Source organism: Diachasma alloeum, unplaced genomic scaffold, assembly GCF_001412515.2.
Source record: "Diachasma alloeum isolate Michigan unplaced genomic scaffold, Dall2.0 Dall_scaffold_00176, whole genome shotgun sequence".
Taxonomy (NCBI): domain Eukaryota; kingdom Metazoa; phylum Arthropoda; class Insecta; order Hymenoptera; family Braconidae; genus Diachasma; species Diachasma alloeum.
The window spans coordinates 5218426-5238998 of record NW_021680342.1 but is presented as its reverse complement, the minus strand read 5'-3'; the positions used below and the strand labels follow the sequence as shown (position 1 = coordinate 5238998).

The 20573-nt window shown below is 38.4% G+C and overlaps 2 protein-coding genes across 11 annotated transcripts in view; one reads left to right on the top strand and one right to left on the bottom strand.

Moving 5' to 3' along the window:
* Positions 1 to 115: 115 nt before the first annotated feature.
* Positions 116 to 7508, top strand: LOC107047524 (lamin-C). 2 transcript variants are annotated; one of them, XM_015270363.1, is made up of 6 exons: positions 116 to 797; positions 4105 to 5137; positions 5221 to 5442; positions 5533 to 5637; positions 5928 to 5984; positions 6430 to 7508. In XM_015270363.1, the coding sequence occupies exons 1-5, from the start codon at positions 391 to 393 to the stop codon at positions 5949 to 5951; spliced, it is 1791 nt and encodes a 596-aa protein (XP_015125849.1). In that variant the 5' UTR covers positions 116 to 390; the 3' UTR covers positions 5952 to 5984; positions 6430 to 7508. The 2 variants fall into 2 exon arrangements, with proteins under 2 accessions (XP_015125849.1, XP_015125805.1); XM_015270319.1 differs by lacking the exon at positions 5928 to 5984.
* Positions 7509 to 7626: 118 nt separating this feature from the next.
* The window catches only part of LOC107048582 (myocyte-specific enhancer factor 2), a 35052-nt gene continuing 22105 nt past the window's right edge, over positions 7627 to 20573 (bottom strand). For 4 of the 9 annotated variants that reach the window (XM_015271845.2, XM_015271812.2, XM_015271837.2 and 1 more), the window contains exons 2-8: positions 16528 to 16644; positions 16233 to 16436; positions 15749 to 15907; positions 15383 to 15518; positions 14692 to 14945; positions 14170 to 14354; positions 7627 to 13327 (exon numbers count right to left, since the gene is read on the bottom strand). In XM_015271845.2, the coding sequence (XP_015127331.1) occupies positions 12886 to 13327; positions 14170 to 14354; positions 14692 to 14945; positions 15383 to 15518; positions 15749 to 15907; positions 16233 to 16436; positions 16528 to 16581 (1434 nt within the window). In that variant the 5' untranslated portion in view covers positions 16582 to 16644 and the 3' untranslated portion in view covers positions 7627 to 12885. Of the gene's footprint in view, positions 13328 to 14169; positions 14355 to 14691; positions 14946 to 15382; positions 15519 to 15748; positions 15908 to 16232; positions 16437 to 16527; positions 16645 to 19882; positions 20501 to 20573 lie in introns of those variants that run through there. The other 5 variants (XM_015271821.1, XM_015271880.2, XM_015271853.2 and 2 more) reach the window with 5 other exon arrangements.

The window sequence follows — 20573 nt, the reverse complement described above, 5'->3', positions numbered from 1 at the left end:
CCCGAGTGGATTCAAATTCCGTGACGTCAGAGAGAGCCTCTCCAATGAGAGTCGTAACCGGGACGGCGTTGCCACCCGACCGTTGGCAGTTGTGGCACACCGCGTCCTAGTCCGATGAATGCTCCGGCTCTCTCTCGATTGACTGCAGTAGTAGAAAAATCGTCGTGCTGTGTGGGGCCAGAGGGAAGCGCGCGCACAAGCCACACACACGCAAATACCGTCCATTCGGTCTCACATAGCGAGCAGTGAGTCGAAAAGCATCACAAACTACATATCCGGCGGTGGAGACGCTGAGTTACCGTGAATTTCCGATTAATAAGTTGGTTTAATCATTATTGTGGTAACATTGTCATCGTGTTAACTGTTTATTTTGTGTTCAAATAATTGATAATGTCAACAAAATCGAGTAAAAAGACGGTTGCGGCGTCGTCGAGCGTCAGCTCGGTACAGTCGCCTCAGCCAAGTACCTCGACGCCTATAGGCCGGCGTCCAGGAAGCCCACTCAGCCCTACGCGTTACTCACGTCTACAGGAGAAACAGGATTTACAAAATCTCAATGATCGCCTTGCCTGTTACATCGAAAAAGTGCGCCACTTGGAGACGGAAAATTCGAGGCTCACCAGGGAAGTACAGACATCCCAGGAGGTTACGACGAGGGAGGTGTCTAATATCAAGTCTATGTACGAGCATGAGCTCTCTGATGCTAGAAAATTGCTCGACGAGACGGCCAGGGAAAGAGCTAAACTCGAAATCGATACCAAACGCCTCTGGGATGACAACGAGGATCTCAAGACCAAGTAATTACTATTTATTTTCATTCTATCATCAAACATTATTGGTTAACCTCCATTGACTAGTTACCGGGGGACGGTAACTTTCCTTTGGCCTAAAAAGTTGAAGATCGGTGTTTTTGTGTTCAACTTGTTGGCTGCAGCTTTGACCACTCGTATTTTCCCATTTTTCGGACATTGCGTTATTAAATAATCGTGAAGCCTGATGTATCTTCTTTTATACCTGAACGTGACAAAATGGATGAATGGATGAGCCACAAGAATCTGTTGAGAATGTTTATTTAATGTTTCTGACCTCTATAAAACCAGCTCGTGATATTTGTCATCTCTCCCTGGAGGTATACAACTTTCGAGTAAATTTTCTGCAATGTTTACATTGGAATTGACGAGACTGGGCGTTCGTATCGAGATACGAGTGGTTTAATTCAGTAGCCAAGCGGTCAACCGGGTTAAGTCGATTTTGACTATTGGCCAGTTTTTGACGAATATCTCGGAATCTAAGAGAGATTGAAAAATTTTTGTCATCACCTTTTTTGTGGAGCCAATTGAGGGTTGTAAAAAAGGTCGTGAGAGAAATTTTGATAGCTCTCTTAGATTCCGGGATATTCGTCAAAAACTGGCCAAAAGTCAAAATCGACGTGACCGGATTACCGCTTCGCTAGTGAGTTCAGGATATTTGGAGTCTCGTCTATTGAAATTGCGAGATGTTGACCCGGGGATTATCTAGAATTTTTGGGGAAAATACCGGAGACACCGGCCGGTTTAGCCCCGAAAGGGTCGGGAGAGTCCCAGCGGGATTTTAACCGGGAAAAGTGGCATCTGGGATCGTCATGCAGATGATTGTAAATAACTGCCTTATCTCCATAGGCCCTTAACCCTCCCCCTCTGTTTAGTTTAGTGGGTGGGCTGTGGAACATTCCCATGCCTCTGTGTCTGTGAAGGGCACGGCATTCCGAATTCATACACGCCGTACTACACGAACGGTTGCGTCACGCGTACTATGTGGTGATGATGTCAGCCCTGGTGCCGGCCTGTATTACCTGATGCAAAGACATTCGCCTCGCGCCCCGTCAGCTCGGTTTATTCTCAAATCCAGTAATAAATAACTGGCTTTTACACCGCGAAATGATCGTCTTGGGTTCTGTGATTTTTTTTGCGGCCGAATCCGTCATTTTTCAGGCGTTCGATTGTCTTCTGAGAACGGGAGATTGAAAGGATTTCCATGCACTTCAAAATTTTCGTGGTAAATTCCGGAAATTTTTATCGTGTGCAAGTTCCACTGAAATTTCAGGAAATCTTGGCATTGAAAAATCAAATATTCCATTGATTTTCTGTTTAAATAATCGGAAATCAATAAAATACGATTTTTCAGTTCAATTGATTTGCGAAAATTCAGACAAATCAGGAACATTCGGGGAAAAATTGAAAATTCATGTCGTTTTGTTTCTGAATATTCTTGTTCCACTCAAAATTCAATCGAGTTGTGAAATTTCCCCCTCACTCCCCCTGAAAACTCATGAATTTCCGTGAATTCTCCTTAAAACTTGAAATTTCAAAAAATTTCTAACAGTGCAACGGAGTTTAATTGGCCATTAACGTTGGGTTGAGTCATTCTCTCCATCGCGGGGGATTACGCACGTGCAATTGAGGAGATAACGAAAAGTAATTAGATGATAGAGATAATGCAAGGAATTCTTTTTGAATGGGTTGCTAATCGTCTCGATCTGTGATGATTTTCCTTTCGGAGTGATCCCACTCCTTGCCATTCATGAGAAATGAAAGTGATGTACCCGAATATGTCAGAGATCAGGCGTGAAATGACTTTCTTTCACCTTCGATTATCAAGGATTCCCCCGAGTTGTAATGACAAAACCAAATATTTAGTATGCGCGCCTCACGTCTCGCTGAATGAATTCGTGGAGGGAGCGACATTAACGGGTTGGCAATGCCGTCATCATTATTTCAGTTCTCTCAGCGGAGAGTGAACAAGAATTCTTGTCCAGTAATTTTGCTCGTAAAGTTCTCTATAAAAATGGTCTCACCATATTCTCTTCTGCAACAATTCGGGGGATTCGGTCTTGTCGCTTGGCCACTGAATAGACAGGAGAAAAAAAATCTCGAATAAGATGCTGAACTTGCAGCATGACATTGGCTCCAACACACGCCGCCGTCGCGCACATGGCAAATGATACATTGCACCCCCTACAAAGTTGAGCGCACTATCGCTCCTGTTTTATGCCTCCTCCGGTGACATTCTCAGTCTCAACTCCCTCCTGCAAATAATTCCCGTGCGAAATTCGCAATTTTCACTGAACGATCGATCCTAGAATTTCCTGGCCTTGATCCGGTAGACAAGACGATTTAGGGAACCAGTGGGTAAGAAATAAACGCTCAATGTGGGGCGAACCGACGGAAATAGACACCACGAGGCATCACTCTTTCCTCTCTTTCATTCAAATTTATTTTACGATTTTGCACAAGAGTGAAGCACCAGATTTTTCGAGTTTCAGAGGTTTTATTTTCCAACTGGACGCGTCGGTTCGTAGATTAACGAGCTGAAAGCCCCGGAGAATCGATTCTAAATGAGAAAAAAGTTCTCTTTTTCTTATTTTCTGTTAATGGCACGGTCAACTACTGGGCCAAGGATAGTGAGATAGTCACACCGAGGCAGGTGAATTATTATTGACTGTATGAACAGGGTCACTCCCATATCTCTCAAGATCACTACCTGAATGTGTTTGCCCCAGCGTTTTTATCCATTACATCATTCATTCGCGATGTTTTGAAGTCCAGAAATTCTGGAATGACAAGTAGTAGATGAAAAAAAATATACGGCACTCTTAGTCTGCGTCCGCACCCACCGGGTAATTAATTGATTGGACAGTTTGATTATCTTTCTTCTTCACTGAGCCCTAAACTCTATTATTTAACGGGAAATTAATTTCAGAAAATTAAAATACTATGACTGAAGCAAATTGGAATTTAAATTACTAAATGTCAAGGAACATTCTTCCACTTAAACGTCGGGGCGGGGGGAGGGGTAAATGAACACTTTTTGCTTTTTTAAAAATATTCATAAGTCAGAAACAGATTTATCAATCGAGTTCAGTCTAAACTCGTCGCAAAGGGGAAGAATTGTCCTTTCAATTGAAAAATAAAATTATCCCATTTCATGAACAATTCAATACGTCATGAAGATTTAAAAAAATTTCTAAAGTGTCCATTTTACCCCACCCTTCCCTACTAACGATGTATCACTTTGCCTTGACGTTTTGTCGCCTGAATCAATTCACATTCTCAATTTGTCATGAAGGTTGGAGAAGAAAACAAAGGATCTTCAAGTTGCCGAGCGTAACGCATCGATCTACGAGACCCGCTCCAATGATCTCCAGTCCCAGTACAACCAGTCCCAAGCTGAACGCAAAAAGCTCCAGGAGCGTGAGCGCGAGCTGGAGAAAGAGGTGGAGAGACTGAAGGCACTGCTGGACGACGCTAGAAAACACCTTGAGGAGGAGACCCTCCAGCGTATTGATCTCGAGAACAACATCCAGAGTCTCCGAGAGGACATAAGTTTCAAGGATCAAGTCTTCCAGCAGGAGTTGACTGAGACTCGCACACGTCGTCAAGTGGAAATTTCGGAGATCGACGGACGTCTTGCTGAGCAGTACGAGGCAAAACTCCAGCAGTCGCTTCAGGAGTTGCGTGATCAGTACGAGGGACAGATGCGAGCGAATCGCGAGGAGATCGAGCTCCTCTACGAGAACAAGATCAAGAATTTGACGTCTCACGCTCAGCGCAATAGTGGCGCTGCGACTTTGGCTGTTGAGGAGCTCAGACAGACTAGAACTCGTATTGATGGTCTCAATCAACGCATCTCGGAGCTGGAGTCTGCCAATAATGCCCTCAATGCACGCATCAGGGACTTGGAGAACATCAGGGAGAGTGAGCGTGCCCGACATGCTGAGGGACTTGCTGCACTGGAGGCCGAGCTCAGCAGGATGAGGGATGAAATGGCACAGCAGCTGCAGGAGTACCAGGACTTGATGGACATCAAGGTCGCTCTGGATCTTGAAATTGCAGCTTACAGGAAACTCCTGGAGTCGGAGGAGGCCAGGCTCAATATCACGCCAGTTCAGTCGCCTGCTGCATCGGTCTCCACTGGCAGGAGCACTCCATCCAGGCACACTCCTGTCAGGGGTGGAAAACGCAAGCGTACGCTTCTTGAGGAGAGCGAGGAGCGCAGCAGCAGTGACTACAGTGTCGTTGCTTCTGCCAGGAGTGATGTGGAGATCAACGAGGCCGATCCACAGGGGAGATTCGTTAAACTTACGAACAAGGGGAACAAGGTAATTTAGTTGTCGGATTAATTATTAGTTTTTTGTTTTGTTGGAGAAAGTTTGAGTTGATTGGAATGTTTTTGTTGCTTCAGGAAATTGTTCTGAGTGGATGGCAATTAATTCGCAAAGCTGGGGCCGTGGAGACTGTGTTCAAATTCCACAGGACTGCTAAGATCGAGCCAGGGGCGAATGTTCTGGTTTGGTCGTCAGACATTGGAGCGACTCACGAGCCTCCATCGAATATCGTGATGAAGGGACAGAAATGGTTTATTGCTGATAATATGACCACTACACTCTTGAATAATGATGGAGAGGTACGATGTTTTTTTTTGGAAAATAAAATTTAGAAGTGATTTTTTATGTGGTGATTTGTGATTTATTAATTTTAAATAATTGTTTCACAGGAAATGGCAACGTCTGAACGAAAGAGGCAGCAAATGACGACTTCAATGTCTCGACACAGGGAAAACTTGGGGTTTCGAGGATCTGAGGATCTTCACCACCAACAGGTAATGAAAAATGCAGTTTTTTAAAACTTTTTCAAGTAGCCACGGTTATGGTAAAATTGTTGAAAGATTGAGTCCTCAGTACAGCATGTTTAACTAACAAGAAAATTTAAGCAAATACGAATGCACATTTTGATAAATTCAATTGGGAGACGAGATTCCTCGTGGATTGTTAGTTAAACATTGTGTTTGGATACAAGCAGTTTAGAAGTCAAAAAGCGAAAGTAGAAACATTAAAACTTGACTGGATCAGTTGGGGGGGATTTCAAACATGTTCAATTCTTCTGTCATAGAGAAGATTTCTCTTCTTCCAATAATCAGAGGGTCCACGACTCTGATGGACGGCCCATGTAAGTTATATTAATAAAAAACGTCTCTAGGTGTTCATCGAATTCACAAGTGCATTTGACTTTTCATTCATTAAAACGTATTAATTTTAAGCATTTTTGCTTAGTGTTGAGCACAATTTCTATGCATCACTGCTTCACTAAACTTAGAAAATAAAATAATCAATGATCAGAGAAATGGCAGGAAAAATGGAAAATAGGCGGAACTGAAGTGATTGGAAAAAAAATATGGAAAGAAAGAAATTGGCAAGACCCTTCTCGCTGTCGACGAACTGCTTGCATCATTGTGACTAATGAAAAAAAAATAGTATCAAGTTAATTTTCGATGATGCCTTCATGCACACAGTAGCCTAAAAGTAATTAACTCAAGCATGTTGGGGTTTGGTGGAAGATTAAAATTAAATGATAAAAACGCCTGCAGTATTTCATAAAATCTCTTATGTTCTAGGGTGACCCCCAGGGTGAGGAACGTTGTCGCCTTATGTAAGCCGTAAAATTTGTTAAGTCCAAGATTTATAAAATTCAAAATACAGAAAGAGTTTTAATTAAGCTTATTAAGATTATCGGGGGCATTTTATGCTACGAGAATTCGTTTAGAGGGTCAGAATAATCTATCATTTAATATGGAGGACAGAGAATGATTTTCATTAATCTGAAAGGTGAAAAGAATATTGAAAATGAGGATAAAACTCACGCTTGATAGATGCTAATGATTAGTCGTTATAGTTGCATTTGGTCTTCATGAAATTCCCTGTGAATGATTGAATTAATTTTTCTCTTCATTCTCGTTAAAAATAGCTTCCAGATTATTTTTTTGTTGGTGAAAAATGATGAGGATGTATCCTGATTCACATGATTTTGTATAACGTCTACCCAATTAGCTCTCTTCAATAATGCACAATCAAAATTAATTTAGATATGAAAATACACAACGATGGTGGAAAGATAATCACAATAATACAATTGTAATGTATCTGCATTTACCTGAGTTACGATAATAGTACACGACAAGAGACGAAATAATACGGACGAATATAATGTTTTTTTTATGTCAAACAAATGCTTATAACCCTTCTATGGATAATTATTAATAATAAAATAAAAGTGAACAACTAAGTGGTTTAGGAGTTTAATTTCTGGTGAGAAGATGGAAGCATTTTTTCACGTAGGTTTGTATCGAGAGAAACTGCTGATAAAATGATACAAATTATATTTATATAAAAATATATAGCAATGTCTATTCTGGAACAAGATAATTTGGACATAATGGTAAATAAAATAATCGTGGACTCGTGAGTTCTTCTTGAGAGCTGCACCAACACAATGAGTGCTGTTTCATTTTGTTTTCTTAGTTTCGAAGAGGAATAGAAAAAATTGTTCTTTATATTTTACAGTAATGAAATGATATATGTCTGTGTAATTTTATGCCCCATTTATTTTTCGACATTGTAAGGGCATGAATTTATTTGTAAGTTTTCAGAAAAAAAATCTTGTGTGTAATAAAATAAATAAAAAGAACAAAAACAATATTGAAAATTAAAGTACTTATTAGAAAATCATTTCACCTACCTTTTTCCGCTTCTGATGAACTTTCAGTGCATGAGTTCGTTAAAAAAAATCAAGCAGCAGTAGTCAACACAAAACATTGACGATTAATTTTTTAGAATGTATTTACAAGAGTAGTACAAAGAATAAGTTTCAATTTCACACAGAGTATCATTTTCATCTTCCCCTCACTTCATTAGAATTTCATAATTTTTTTTTTCTCATACGTTAACACTAGATAGAATATTACAGATAAACAGAGGTGTGTCTTTACGTATAGTTGTGAATAATTTGAATATTAAAAATTGAGGCACGTGACGTTAAGGCATTTCTACCGAGGATCGGGGTATTTTCATACACAACAGTTTGACTCTTGGATTCAATAGGGAATAATTTACTCCATAAATCAACAATCAAGCGGAAGCTAAATTTGGAGAATTATTTCATGCAAAAGTAAGTCAGGATTGAATTGGATATTCTCAGCATTTCCATAATCAATTATGGAATAAAATACAGCAAAATATAAAAACCGAGTAAAATGTATTCTATGGGCAACATCATAATAATAATTAGCAATTACGCTGGTACACTGAAATATAACCATATTGCGGATTTGTGTTTTACATGTTCTCTTCATTTTTTTTTTACATTCCTCTTTTCATTTTCAAGGAGAAGGGGCGGGAGGGGGAAATCGTCGATTACGTGTTCGTGATGTACATAGAGCATTTACGAGATAACAATAATTAATTACTAAGTCTCAGTAATTATCCATCCTTCCTCTTCTCTTTCACTGACCGATTAATAGGCAGATATATGATTAACAATCATATTGGATCAGTAAAATTTGAAAACAAGGTAACATAAAATGTAAATGGGGGAGGAGAGGGAGTTCGAGCACCAAAATGAGATATTTTAACTTCAAAACGAGTTCACCTTCGTATTATCAACTATAAATCACTTTTTCCTCCATTGTTTCTGGTTCCTTCCTTCCCAGAATACACATACATGTATATTTTATTATTCGATTGTGTTGCGTGGCATCGGATGTGCATAATTGGATGACACCTTTCATTGACAAACTAGTATCGCAGAAAAATCATCCCAACATTTGTTCTGTTTATCGTGTCACACTTAATTCAATAATTAATCATTATTTCATATATATTTTTTATATAATGTTTGGCAAACATTATAACAATTATTACAAACATAAAACCGAGTCTTTGTATTTTTTTATCAACACCGCAATTGTTACAATTGTGTCAATTACAATTTTACCATTTTCATCCTTAACATTCTACTTAAACAATAGGTGATATTCCATTAAATTAGTCTGTTACAATGGCACTATAAGAATTACTTTCCATATTTGTTCCTTTTTTTAAATAAAAAATAATTATTCATGGCTATTTGGACTGCTCACAACAATTGCAGCAACAATTTTCCATAATTTTGTGTCAATTTTCTTTGTTCACATTTCATTAAAAGCTCCATAGTCACATAAAACGAACCATTTTTTAATGTGCCATATGAATTCGATATGACCGGTAAAATAGTTATGTACAAGAACCAAAATGATAAATGAATGATTCGAAGGAAACAGATTGCCTGTAGCAATGACAAAACAGGCCCAACGTTTTTTTTTCTCTCATAAAACCTCCACGTGATACTCGTAAATAATTCAACGATCGTTTATAATCTTTATTTTTTACACAAATAAATGATTGAGTTGTTACACAATCCTCTAATATCTTCAATACAATGCTGATAGTAAAACTCTTGTCTGCATCCAATGTTGCAATCAGGAAAAAATGTTCAGCCCCAAACGACAGGAAAATGTAGCTCCCTATTACTTTTAAAATTTACACTGTCATAACTGTTAGTTGGATATTAAAGCATTATTTCTCCTTTTGAAAATTTTAGTTACAATTTTTTTCCATCCACTTGCACGTGTATATGAGACATGTTGATGCTACTTGGCGTCTTAGATATGTCCAGTTTGTAAACCTGTATTTAAACTTAATAACTTATGGGTTTAGTCTGCAGTGACAACAGTTGTGGCTAGTACATACATCATAATTTTTTAAAAATATTCTTCTTCATTGTATTTATGCTGTTATCTTTTTTTTTCTTTAATAATCTTAACATTACTACGCTTGTTTACAACCAACGTATCGGTTTATCGTGCTGTGCATTACAATAATTTGCTGGTTGTTAGATTAATTGTTTTGTTCTTTTGTTTCTAGTGAAGCCAACGGGAGTTTTTGGGGCCTGTTGTTGTGTCTCATGCGGAGTATATGGTACTGTTTAGTTTTTGTAGTTCTCTAGTGAATGTTTTACCTGAATAATTAGTTATATAAAGCTGTTAAAGATGGTCCATAAAAGTCACAGCATTCGAAAGAATTTGTTTTTTATAGAATTTGTTGAGGAATATCGTTACATCCACTATAACTAATAAATTTGGAACAAACTGATCGTCTCGTCCAGTTCTATTCACATTTAAAGAACATGCCAAATAAATAATTCCATAACACATTAAACAGAATGATTTTTTATTTGCTCTGTGGACATAACGATAAGTCTCGTTTCACTGCACAACATAGAGTCGAGTTGTACCATTGAACATTGTACAATTTGTTATTCGTTCACATTGGAAAAATATCAATTGAATTCAATAAAACGTCATTCAAATTGTTTCTTCAGTATTTACGATTAATTTAATTTGTCTTTATTAATAGGAAAATGTTTTTACTCATTTTAAACAACTAGGGGAGAAATATATTCTTTTCAATATATCAAACTTCATTTCTTCCTTATGAAAAATAACAATTTCTTTTTATACTTTTTAGATCGATAAAAAAGTGTTTTTTTTGCCTAAAAGATTGCACTTTGTGATCATCTTATCAAGTCGATATTACAATCTGACCATTTAATGTTGTTTTTTTTTCGTTAATTTTTCTTCATAATTTCCTTTTCCATTCACATGGTTCTGGGAGATCCAAAACATTCGTTAAAAAATCGAAATAATGAAGGGAATAGCATTCGTCGCATAACAATAATGAAATTCCCACGTATGTTATCACTTCATAGATGTCGGCTTTGTTTTTAATATTACGAAAAACGAGGGCCACAAATGGTGCCAGGCACTATTTTATTCTCAATACCTGTGTACTCCATTAGGATACATTAAATTACATTTATTTAATTATTCTTTCCTCCAAGTGTGGGTGATTTGAGAGAATACCTCAGCAGGATACGTCGAAACGATAAAACCTTCTGATTTTGAATTGCAATATTAAAAAAAATGGGACAATTTCTCCTAATTTGAGGATTCATCTGTGTACATGACAATTTTTACGTGTATCTCATGGCTATTAATTACTCCTTCAACATAAACCTGCGAGTTAAACTCTCAACGATGATAATTTTCATTGGGATAAAGAGGGCTTGCATTTTCTAACCGTCACTTCATATCATGTTTTTGTTATAGTTTTTCTTCATATCAAACGTGCAAAATACTCGTGGAAAATGTATTCATATGTACGAATATAATATTTATGTACATACATACATACATTAAATTTATATGCGCTTCGTGAGTGTGTATACTAGGTTTACGTAGTTATTTCATTTATTTTATTCAATTTAATCATTTATCAATCAACGCTACTTAGATGTATGACCTATCTAACTAACTATCGTTAAATTTTTTCCTCTCCTCATACTTTAATATATTAAATTTCAAATCTGATTCTCACAGAATATCGGGGATAGTTTTTTTTTTCAAACAGCAACCAACGTTTTTTATTCCCTCAATTTTATTGATTTTATTTCATTGTGCCAGCAGACATATACCGTCAATTAACTCACTCGGGGCAAACAAAGGAAATAAAATGGAAGGAATCAAATGAAAAATGAAGACAGAGGGGAAACACTCAAAATGCATGCTTATAACTATTGTAATAAAAAAAACAACTATTGATGAATCAATCGTTAATTCTCCTTTAGTAATTATTTTAATCCATTACTGAGATCGACAGCTATTTCATTGTCTGTAACAGTTTCATCAGATCGGCCCATAAGTACCGAAATGTTAAGGCATTCTTGATAAATTAAAATTACGCGATAAAGTAAAAAAAAAAATCAATATTTGGGGGGAAAATAAGTGTAAAAATAAAGCTGTGACAGTTGAGAAATCGACTTCCAAGAGAAATTTCGAAAAAAAGCTTCCACTTCATTTTGGCTTGGCGAATAAAAAAAAACAATTAATTTCCTCTTTTTTTACAGCCGTCTGAACGCATCCAGCTAGTTGCTAATTCTCCTTTTATTTTCTTTTTTAGTACTGATAATTTCTTTGACTAGATCAATTACTCGTGGAAGTTGAACCGAATAATAATTGAAAAAAAAAATAAAAATAAAATGAAAGAAGATATTAGAGGAAACAAGGGAATTAAAAATAAATGTCACACACGATTGCAATGAGGTAAAGTTATTATCAACGGATTATGCTGCTGATGGACTACCACACAAAAATATAACAGTTATAATCCCAACACATTAGATTCTGGTCTTTGAATCCAACACTCGGTGCAGATCCCTCCAGTAATAATATATATATTTAAATATATATAATTTCTCATAGTTTCTCGGTATTATTATACGTCACGTCAACAAGATATCACTAAAACGAAAAAAAAAATGTCTGGGTACTTAATCTCCAATTATCTCTAATCAAAGACCCCCTCGATAGTTCACTAGCAACTTAGAAAACAAAAAGAGAGTGGAATTTCTATGCAATAGTGTAGGATGAGTGTATATGCCATACCGACAAACCATTACGAACTCTTTTTTCTCTCTCGACATATATACAAACAACACTTCTTATTATACACATGAAAATATATATAGATTTATATATATTTTATGTCATATTTCAACATTATGGCACCACAATTATCATCATCATAGTTCCAGATGAACGAAAAACACCCCCTGATCACCCTCCCCCAAGTGCAAAGTCAATGAACGAAGAACGTAACAGATTGTGAATCCGCGTATTGCAGTTGACCCCATTAAAAAACGTAAAAGCTCCATAGTTTAATTCCCATTTGAAACAGCATCAAGAGTCCCAGTTGCTATAGTGATTTCTCGAAGATCCTCAGGGCTGAAACAAACAATCCTTCGTACTTGGTGAGCCCTCCACGAGCCCTCAGAGCACATTGGCCATCTCCGAGTCACTCAACTCATTGTCAGCGTAACAAAATGATTTATTATTATTTTTTCTTCTCTCGTTCCTTCATTATTAGCCATTGTACGACGAAGCTGAGTAGGACCAGTAGGGCCGCAAAAATGGCCGGCATTAGGTGGCCCATCCTTCAGTAATCCTAGATCGTTTCATCAACGGTCCATTCTCATAGTCCGAACCACTACCCCCACCATTACCACCAGTGCCATGACTCGTTCTCATGTCAACATTACCAGCATTACTCGGTGATGGTAAATTTGTTGGTGTTATACTGCCTGAATGCGTTGGTGGTGGATTACTTGTTGGCCGGCTCGATACGAGATTCAGGGTTTGGGGTACATTGTGGGTAACGTGGTGTGGTGGAGGCGGTCCTGTTGTTGTTACTGATCCTACTGTTAAATTTGTATGATGCAAACTACTTGGGCCTCCAGCACCACCACCAGCATTGCCGAGGGGATCACGGGGTGGACTTATCGGTTCACTCTTTATTTTCACTGGGAGGGGAGACGTCGACGGTGGCGGTGTGCTACTGGACACGGCTAAGTGAGGAAGGCTACTGCAAACATAACGAGATTTTTTGTTTTCAAGTTTTGGGAATTTTCTCGGTGCTTCAAGCGTTTGTGTTCTTGATGAAATTGACACGGTTTTATGGGAGTTTTGTTAATGAGATTTTGGTAATGATGCGGAACGTAGTGAGGTGAATGGTGACGAGGAAATTCCATTCATCTGAGTCGAATGTTTGGTCGGGAGGGGAGTGATGAAGCGTAACGTGGCTGGAGGAATCAATTTTCAACAGCTTGTTGAATGGGGAGTTTAATTGATTATGAGTAGTTTTTAGTTAAATTATTGGTGATTTTATGAGGAAACCTCAGGCAACGGTTTTTTGTTGTAAATCCATTGGTTGTTACGTCTGAAGAGGATTAGACAAATAAAAGAAATGTAGAAATATGATTAAGATGATGAATTACTTATAATAGTGAGCTGTATTGATTATGAGTTGTTTCAGGGGAAATGGCGTGCAGCCCTCGAATGTAATCATTACTTCAGTAGGATGTCCGGATAAAATAACATGAATAACTAAAGTTTGTCAATATTCATTGAAATATAAAAATTAACAATGCTCACTAATCAATGAATTGAGTAATTGTGAAATTTCTCAAATTAATGATCGATCAACTAGTTCTTCTTTCTTTATTAATAATAGGAAAGAAAAAAAATCTTCTTTAGGGTAATTAATTCATTTTATACGTGAAGAAATGACTATTTCAATAATACCATTGTTCCGATGGCAGGGAACCTCATGCAACACTCCTTCGTTGGCAATTCATGGTTTGTTAAATTTGCAGACACTCAGGCAGTGGAAATAAATGTAGAAATATGATTAAGATGATGAATTACCTGATGCTTGACATGGTGGCTGCCGAATACATTGACAAGTCATCAACGTACCTCTGATGTGACCACGTTAGACTTCCAAGATCTGAGGAATAATCTGACGATCCGAAACTCGAGTAACCAGCTGCCACTGATGGAGTCTGTAGCGCAACTACCGGTGTATTGAGTGCAGTCTGTGTGTGGCCCCCCTATTCCCAACACAATTATTCCACTCGATTAAACCAATCGCATTTGTATGCACCATAAATGATAGAATCGCCTCGGTGAATAATTTCAAGTATGAAAATCCTGTGTTATCCCACACGGAAAAATTTATATTTCGAAAAATATCTAAAAAAATATCTTAAATTGGCCCCATTTACATGAAAAAATGTATGAAATATGTTTAATATATATTTTTTATATATTCTTTATAAATTTGAAAAATATATGGAATTGGACCATTTTATATATTTTTTAAATAAATTTTTTGCTGGGGGATGCATTGTGAATTAATGGCTTTGAACAATGATGAAATTAACTCACAGACAAAAATCTTACATCGTAACTGGTGTCTTCAGAGAGCGATTGTGATAGTGGAGTGGGTATGACGACTCGTAAATTAGCTCTGTGTGGATGAGGGGGTGGAGGTGGTTGGGGTGAGTGACGGGACGGATTTGCACCCTTGTTACCACCAACAACTAGAGCTGGTGATGGCCCTGGGGATGGTGAGCCGCCCAGGGGTGAGGCTGATGGTGGATAGCCATTACTCATTTCTAGCATTCCACCTGGTGGATAAACTGCGAATGAAAAACGAACAAACGTCAGAATGCTTTTCAATTACTCCAAAAAATGAAGAGAATAACTACTTCTCATTTTTTTTATTTCATACTTTTTTGCATCTTTATTAACTCAATTCAACACGGAGACAAATGTTCAGTAAGAATTACGGAACTCACAGTTCGCTCACCGATTACGGAATCGACTCAGAAAATTTAAGTGACGGCATTGTAATTTTCCACAGGAGATTCAGGTAAAAATTACGTGACAGCTCCGTAAAATTTCCTACAACCACATATCGCTCCGGAATTACGGAAAAGATGCGTAATTTTTATTGAATATTTCTTTCCGTGAACTCAATTCAATCAAAAAGTCTGGATCTAATATTCATTATCAAATATCGTTACCCATCAGTTAAAAAAAATCAATAGAAAAATGGCAGTTGCTATTTCATTACCTGAATCAGTTTCAGATGACGATGGTCTCGGTGAAATACTAGTGTGCGCCATTTGTGGACTAGATCCAAGTAGTGATTCACCATAAGTATTAACCGGCACAGTGACTGGCAGCGTGTAATTCGATTGTCCCATACCCTGTTGAATATCCACCACAAAATACCGCGAATTAAACAATCGATAATACCAATCGATCGATAGTTGATCGGAAATCAATTTCGTGTGTATCGTATGGTCTTTAATCATTCTGTTTGTCTAATCTACGAGAGATCGGTGGCCTTCAGACGCCACGTAACATTAGATTGGGAAAGAAGTAGAGAGAGAGACGGAGGAGATGAGAGAGAAAAAATAGGGATAAAAGTTCTTACCCTTGTCCCATTATGCTGGTTCCTCTGCATCATCATTTGAAACTCCTCGTCGATCTTGGTGTACTTGGCCTCTGTACGTGGTGTGAGATTGTATTCGTTAGCGTCCGGCTCCGGACTCTCCGGTGACATTGCGCCCTTATGCTCCTTCTTGTTGAGCGCCTGCAAGTGTCAGCAGACAGGTTCACGTGACCAAACCGCCCGAGGGCACTCAACTATCACTTAATGTGCATTATAATACTATTGAAATTTACATCAGTTGGTTCTAGCCATTGACGAAACGTTTTACTGTCATTACTCAATCGTAATCATCAGCTATTCCACTCGAAAAGAATTCCACGGTTGTTTTATCATTTTATCGTGTGTACTTGTTATTAACATTTCAATACATCAAATAAATCAAAGGGAAAGTGAAGTTATTGCTCTCGGGTTTTTATCCTCATTCATGTGTTGAAGTATCAATAATTCAATGGATAAATAAACTCACCTCGATGATATTCTTATTGGTGAGTGACTCGTGTGGTTCGTTGTACTCCGTGTACTTGAGTAGTACTTTGTCCATGTCAGTGCTGGCATATTGATAAAGCTTGTTACTTGAACTGAATATTATCAGTGCAATCTCACAGTCACAGAGTACTGATAACTCATAAGCCTTCTTCATAACACCAAATTTACGCTTGTTGAATGTCACCTGCTCGAGGAAGGTTGCATTTTATTAATTCTCTGTTGATACTCAACTTTCTAAAAAAAATTGTTCCTCTTGATTCTGTAAATTTGAATACCTGACGATTCCGCTCGTCTGTGATACGAGAGATTTGTATCTTCTTTCTACCCATCGTTGCTGCTTCTTGAGGACCAGTAAGAGTGGTTTTAAATATCCGGATGGAATGTTAAAAACACTGGAACAATTGAAATTATAAAATCATTATTACCAATATTGGTAATAATTTATTATATCGTTTACGTTATTGAAATGTTCGTAGATTTGTTCGATTCCATTGAGTTTCTCATAGAGAAAAAAGAGAGCTAATTTCTTATTTCAATACAAATGAAATCAGCACTTGTAAAATTCCGTACTCGCATGTAACGCGAATGAAATTATCTGTCTTGTCTTGGGTGTTGAGTATTGGTTAGCTTGATAATAACTATACCCATGATAATCCCATCCCGCTTTATCCCCAACTACTCGATACGTCTTCTCTCCCTCAATTCACTTTCTTTTTTCCTCTATTTTGTTTTCTTTATTATCCACTTTCTCATGATAGAATTCGATTGGGTGCATTTTATCGTTGTTACAGCATTAATCAGTCACCAGTAAGCGTTCATTTAGCAATTCTAAAGTCGAAAAAAACGAGTCTAAAAGCAAACCAAAAATTCAACGACCATTGAAGTAGAAAATCGACATTTCATTTCATTTCATTCCACTGTTACGTCATAGAGATACATTTATTGTCAATAATTCCGTGAAAATAATAGTGTAAATCCCTCCCGACTAATTAATATGCGTTTATAACGAATGGTGTAAAATCCTCTTAACGTACAGTAACGAGCCATTAACGCAACATTTTAATTCTTCAGTGATATCCGAGTACGGTATCGACATACATCTCGTTAATACGTCACGCACATGACCATACCGATGCAGAGCAGTCGCAAGTCAGCCTAACACAAGTGAAAAAAATACTGATAGAGGTGAGTGAAAGGTACCGTCCCCTGACCAGTGTTATCACAGACATTTGCAAAACTAGAAAATAATAAAAATGATGGCGTGGGAGGGGGGGGGGGCGGGGGAGAGGAGAGAAATATAAAAAGGAGAAGAATGACAGTGGGGAACATAAAAAACTGAGCGTATCGACTTTTAATTCAGCCACGGGTGGCTGGGCTCTCTCACTCGCGGCGTGTGCGCGTCTTATCGACGTTTTTCCCGGCGCGTTGTCGTGCCCTCTCTCTCTCTCTCTGCTTGTTTTCAACGAAAAAAAAAGTGCAATTTTTTTCCTTTTTGTTTCAACTATTTTTTTACCTCTCACTGTCATCCGCTGGGGATGAATTAAAACGGAATGCATTTGTTGGATAAAAGATGTAGCTCAACAAGTAATTCTTATTATTCATTTCACATTGAACAAAATGAGAAATTGATGTGTCAAGGTTTCGGACATTTCGTTGAAATATTTTTCCCCCCGAAAAACCTTCTACAATTCGACGATTTCAGAATGCTCGAGTCACCATTCTCGATTCATAAATATCCTCCCTCCCCATAAAAATACATTTTTCGTACGAAAATAAGCCGTTGAATGGTCACTAATCCAACAGCCTTATCACAAATATTGTCATCCCCCATCGGAATTTCGATACAAATCTCACGTGATCATTCAGTTCACTCAACCTACATAATCGTTACACTTACAAACGCAACAGTCGAATAAAAAACCCTGCCAATTAGCCTGTCCCTCGGGACCCAATTCCCCACAGTCCCATCTCCCTGTAATCCCCATTGTCTCCGATGAATTCCTGGACAAATAAATAGGCATGACCTCCGCATGAAAAATAGCAGATAGCTGAATAAAAAAAAACGACAGGTGAAGGAGTTTATAGGCAAGGTAATGCTCGGTTGGTTTCTCCTTATGGGGCGCATCATTCTGAAAGAGAGGGTGGGGGGCAGATGTAGGTATAGCCCCGAAGTAATCGATCCGACTGACCACAGCTCGTACGTTATCCACTTCGCTCGGTTTCGCGCGTTTGAATGGTGGATTGCTGATCATTCACCCCGCGTTGAAAGGGGCGAGACGGGGGAGAAGGAGAGAAGGAGGAGGAGGAGGAGTGGGTGATCGAGGGTAGAGGCTCAGAGGGTCACGAAAAACAAAAGAACTGTGCTTGACAGATTCGTTATTTACATTTTTTAAAAGCTCACGACAATTGTTACCGCCCTGTATTTTGCTTAAACAGGGAGTTTAACTGATTATGGACCTGTAAAATCGCTCGGTGTGTGACTTCGATCGTGAGAGGGGGGGGGGATTGTAGCCCCCACGCGACCCAAATATCGGCCTCCACCACACACTCGAAACCCTCACGGCATGTGGCCTCACCGGTAGTTTTCAAGCCAACCCCAACGTAGCATCCGTATACACATCGATCTGATATTAGCGTGACGGCCTAAAAATCGCCGAAATTGTTACGAAGGTCGTGGGAAATTCAGGCTTCCTCCCACTACTGCTCCAGTAAATTCAATTAGTTTTGTCGTGGGGGAAGAATAACAAAAAATCGCGGGTGAAAAATCCGGGAATTTGGGGGATTTTAGATTTCTTGTTTCCCAAAAAAAAAAAAACAATGAAAAATCGATCAGGGCATTCGTTCATTTTTAATGCCCGATGTAATCGCGTTTTTATTATCATGAGGTAGTGAGTAATGCGAAGAAAAACAAATTGTGGATATTTACGATGGCACGCGAAAAAAGCCGAGAATTCTAAACTCGTCGCGGTGAGTTAAATTTTGCATGAACAAGTGGACAAATCCGTCAGGGAAGAGCCGGGGGAGAGGGGTAATGTTAGAAAGAGACCAGAAGGTAAAACTCCGTGTCACTACCGATCGAATTCGGTTTATTATACAAGAGCAAACGTAGTGGGTGGGTTCACCGACCACGGTGGCGTACACTTCCGGTGTAACTTCAACTTGGGCTTCTCTGTACGTAAATTTTTTCTATTTTTCCGCACTCCCTGAGGAGCATTATCCCCAAAAATCCCAGACATCAGAGCGGCCCATTCAAATCAATAAAAATGAGCGCTGAAATAAAAAAACTAAAGTTTAAGTTTATTTCCACCCAGGAGAGGGTTAATGTTTCCCAGACAGTGGGAGACAATGTCCCCTCAACGACAAACTTTCCAAAAGTCACATGCAAACAATTACGCGACCATTTGCAAACTTTACATCTCAATTCCCCTCAACACTGCAATTATATATTTTTTTCTCCATCCAAGTTTACACGAATTGCTCAATCAAATCGAAATAAAATTGTCTCTAACTCCAGGGGAAGAGGGAAATAAAGGGGAAAAGAATGAGAAGGGTTCACAATCGAGTGCTAAATTCACACAACCCTCTTGAATATTAACACTAAAAGTACAACAGAGCTGAATTGAAACTTACCAAACTCAAAATTGTCGTCTTTATCTCGCATATGTGTACACGTACATAGAAAATTGGTGTATAAATGTCAATCAAAGTGTAAACAAAGAGTTATCAAACAAAAAACTGATATAATTCAGGCACTTGAGTACACGTAATTCACTGTCAAGTCTCAGAACATCGGGAAAACCATCACCGCATCCTTTCTCACTCCCTCGTCCAAATCTTCCGCTCTTAGTCACCGAAAATCACCCCAAAAAAAACCCAGAATCCCGCAAAAATCCGCAATTCCTTCGGCGCAAATAAAAATAAATACAGGAAAAAAAAATCGACTAGACGTGGACTAGAAAAAAACTAGTGAAATCCATTCTCTCCCAACCCCCAGTAGCACGAAAACAAAAAGTCACGTGTTCTAGTGCGAAAACAACCCCCCACACACTTCATACAAAACGAAGAAAAAGAAGAACTGGCACGTGTACACAAAGACGTATCAAAACAATGGTAGAGTCTGTCGTTGATGTCTTGGGAGTTTAGAAATCTCCTTATCGCTCGAAGTGATGAAGCCCCCAGTGTTATCCACTTCACGGTCTCTACAACACTGTTACAGTGTACACGCTCCACTGCCCGTGAGATTTTTTGCCCTCTAGAGGGAGTTAGTTATATTCAAATCTCTCCAAATCCCTCTCAATCCCAATATCTCGTGATTTCGGGG

Excerpts from the sequence above, each read along its gene's own strand:
- LOC107047524 (XM_015270319.1), top strand. The coding sequence starts at position 391 with ATGTCAACAAAATCGAGTAAAAAGACGGTTGCGGCGTCGTCGAGCGTC. Across the intron at positions 5,138-5,220 it reads TTACGAACAAGGGGAACAAG|GAAATTGTTCTGAGTGGATG; the intron begins GTAATTTAGTTG and ends TTGTTGCTTCAG. Across the intron at positions 5,443-5,532 it reads TCTTGAATAATGATGGAGAG|GAAATGGCAACGTCTGAACG; the intron begins GTACGATGTTTT and ends ATTGTTTCACAG.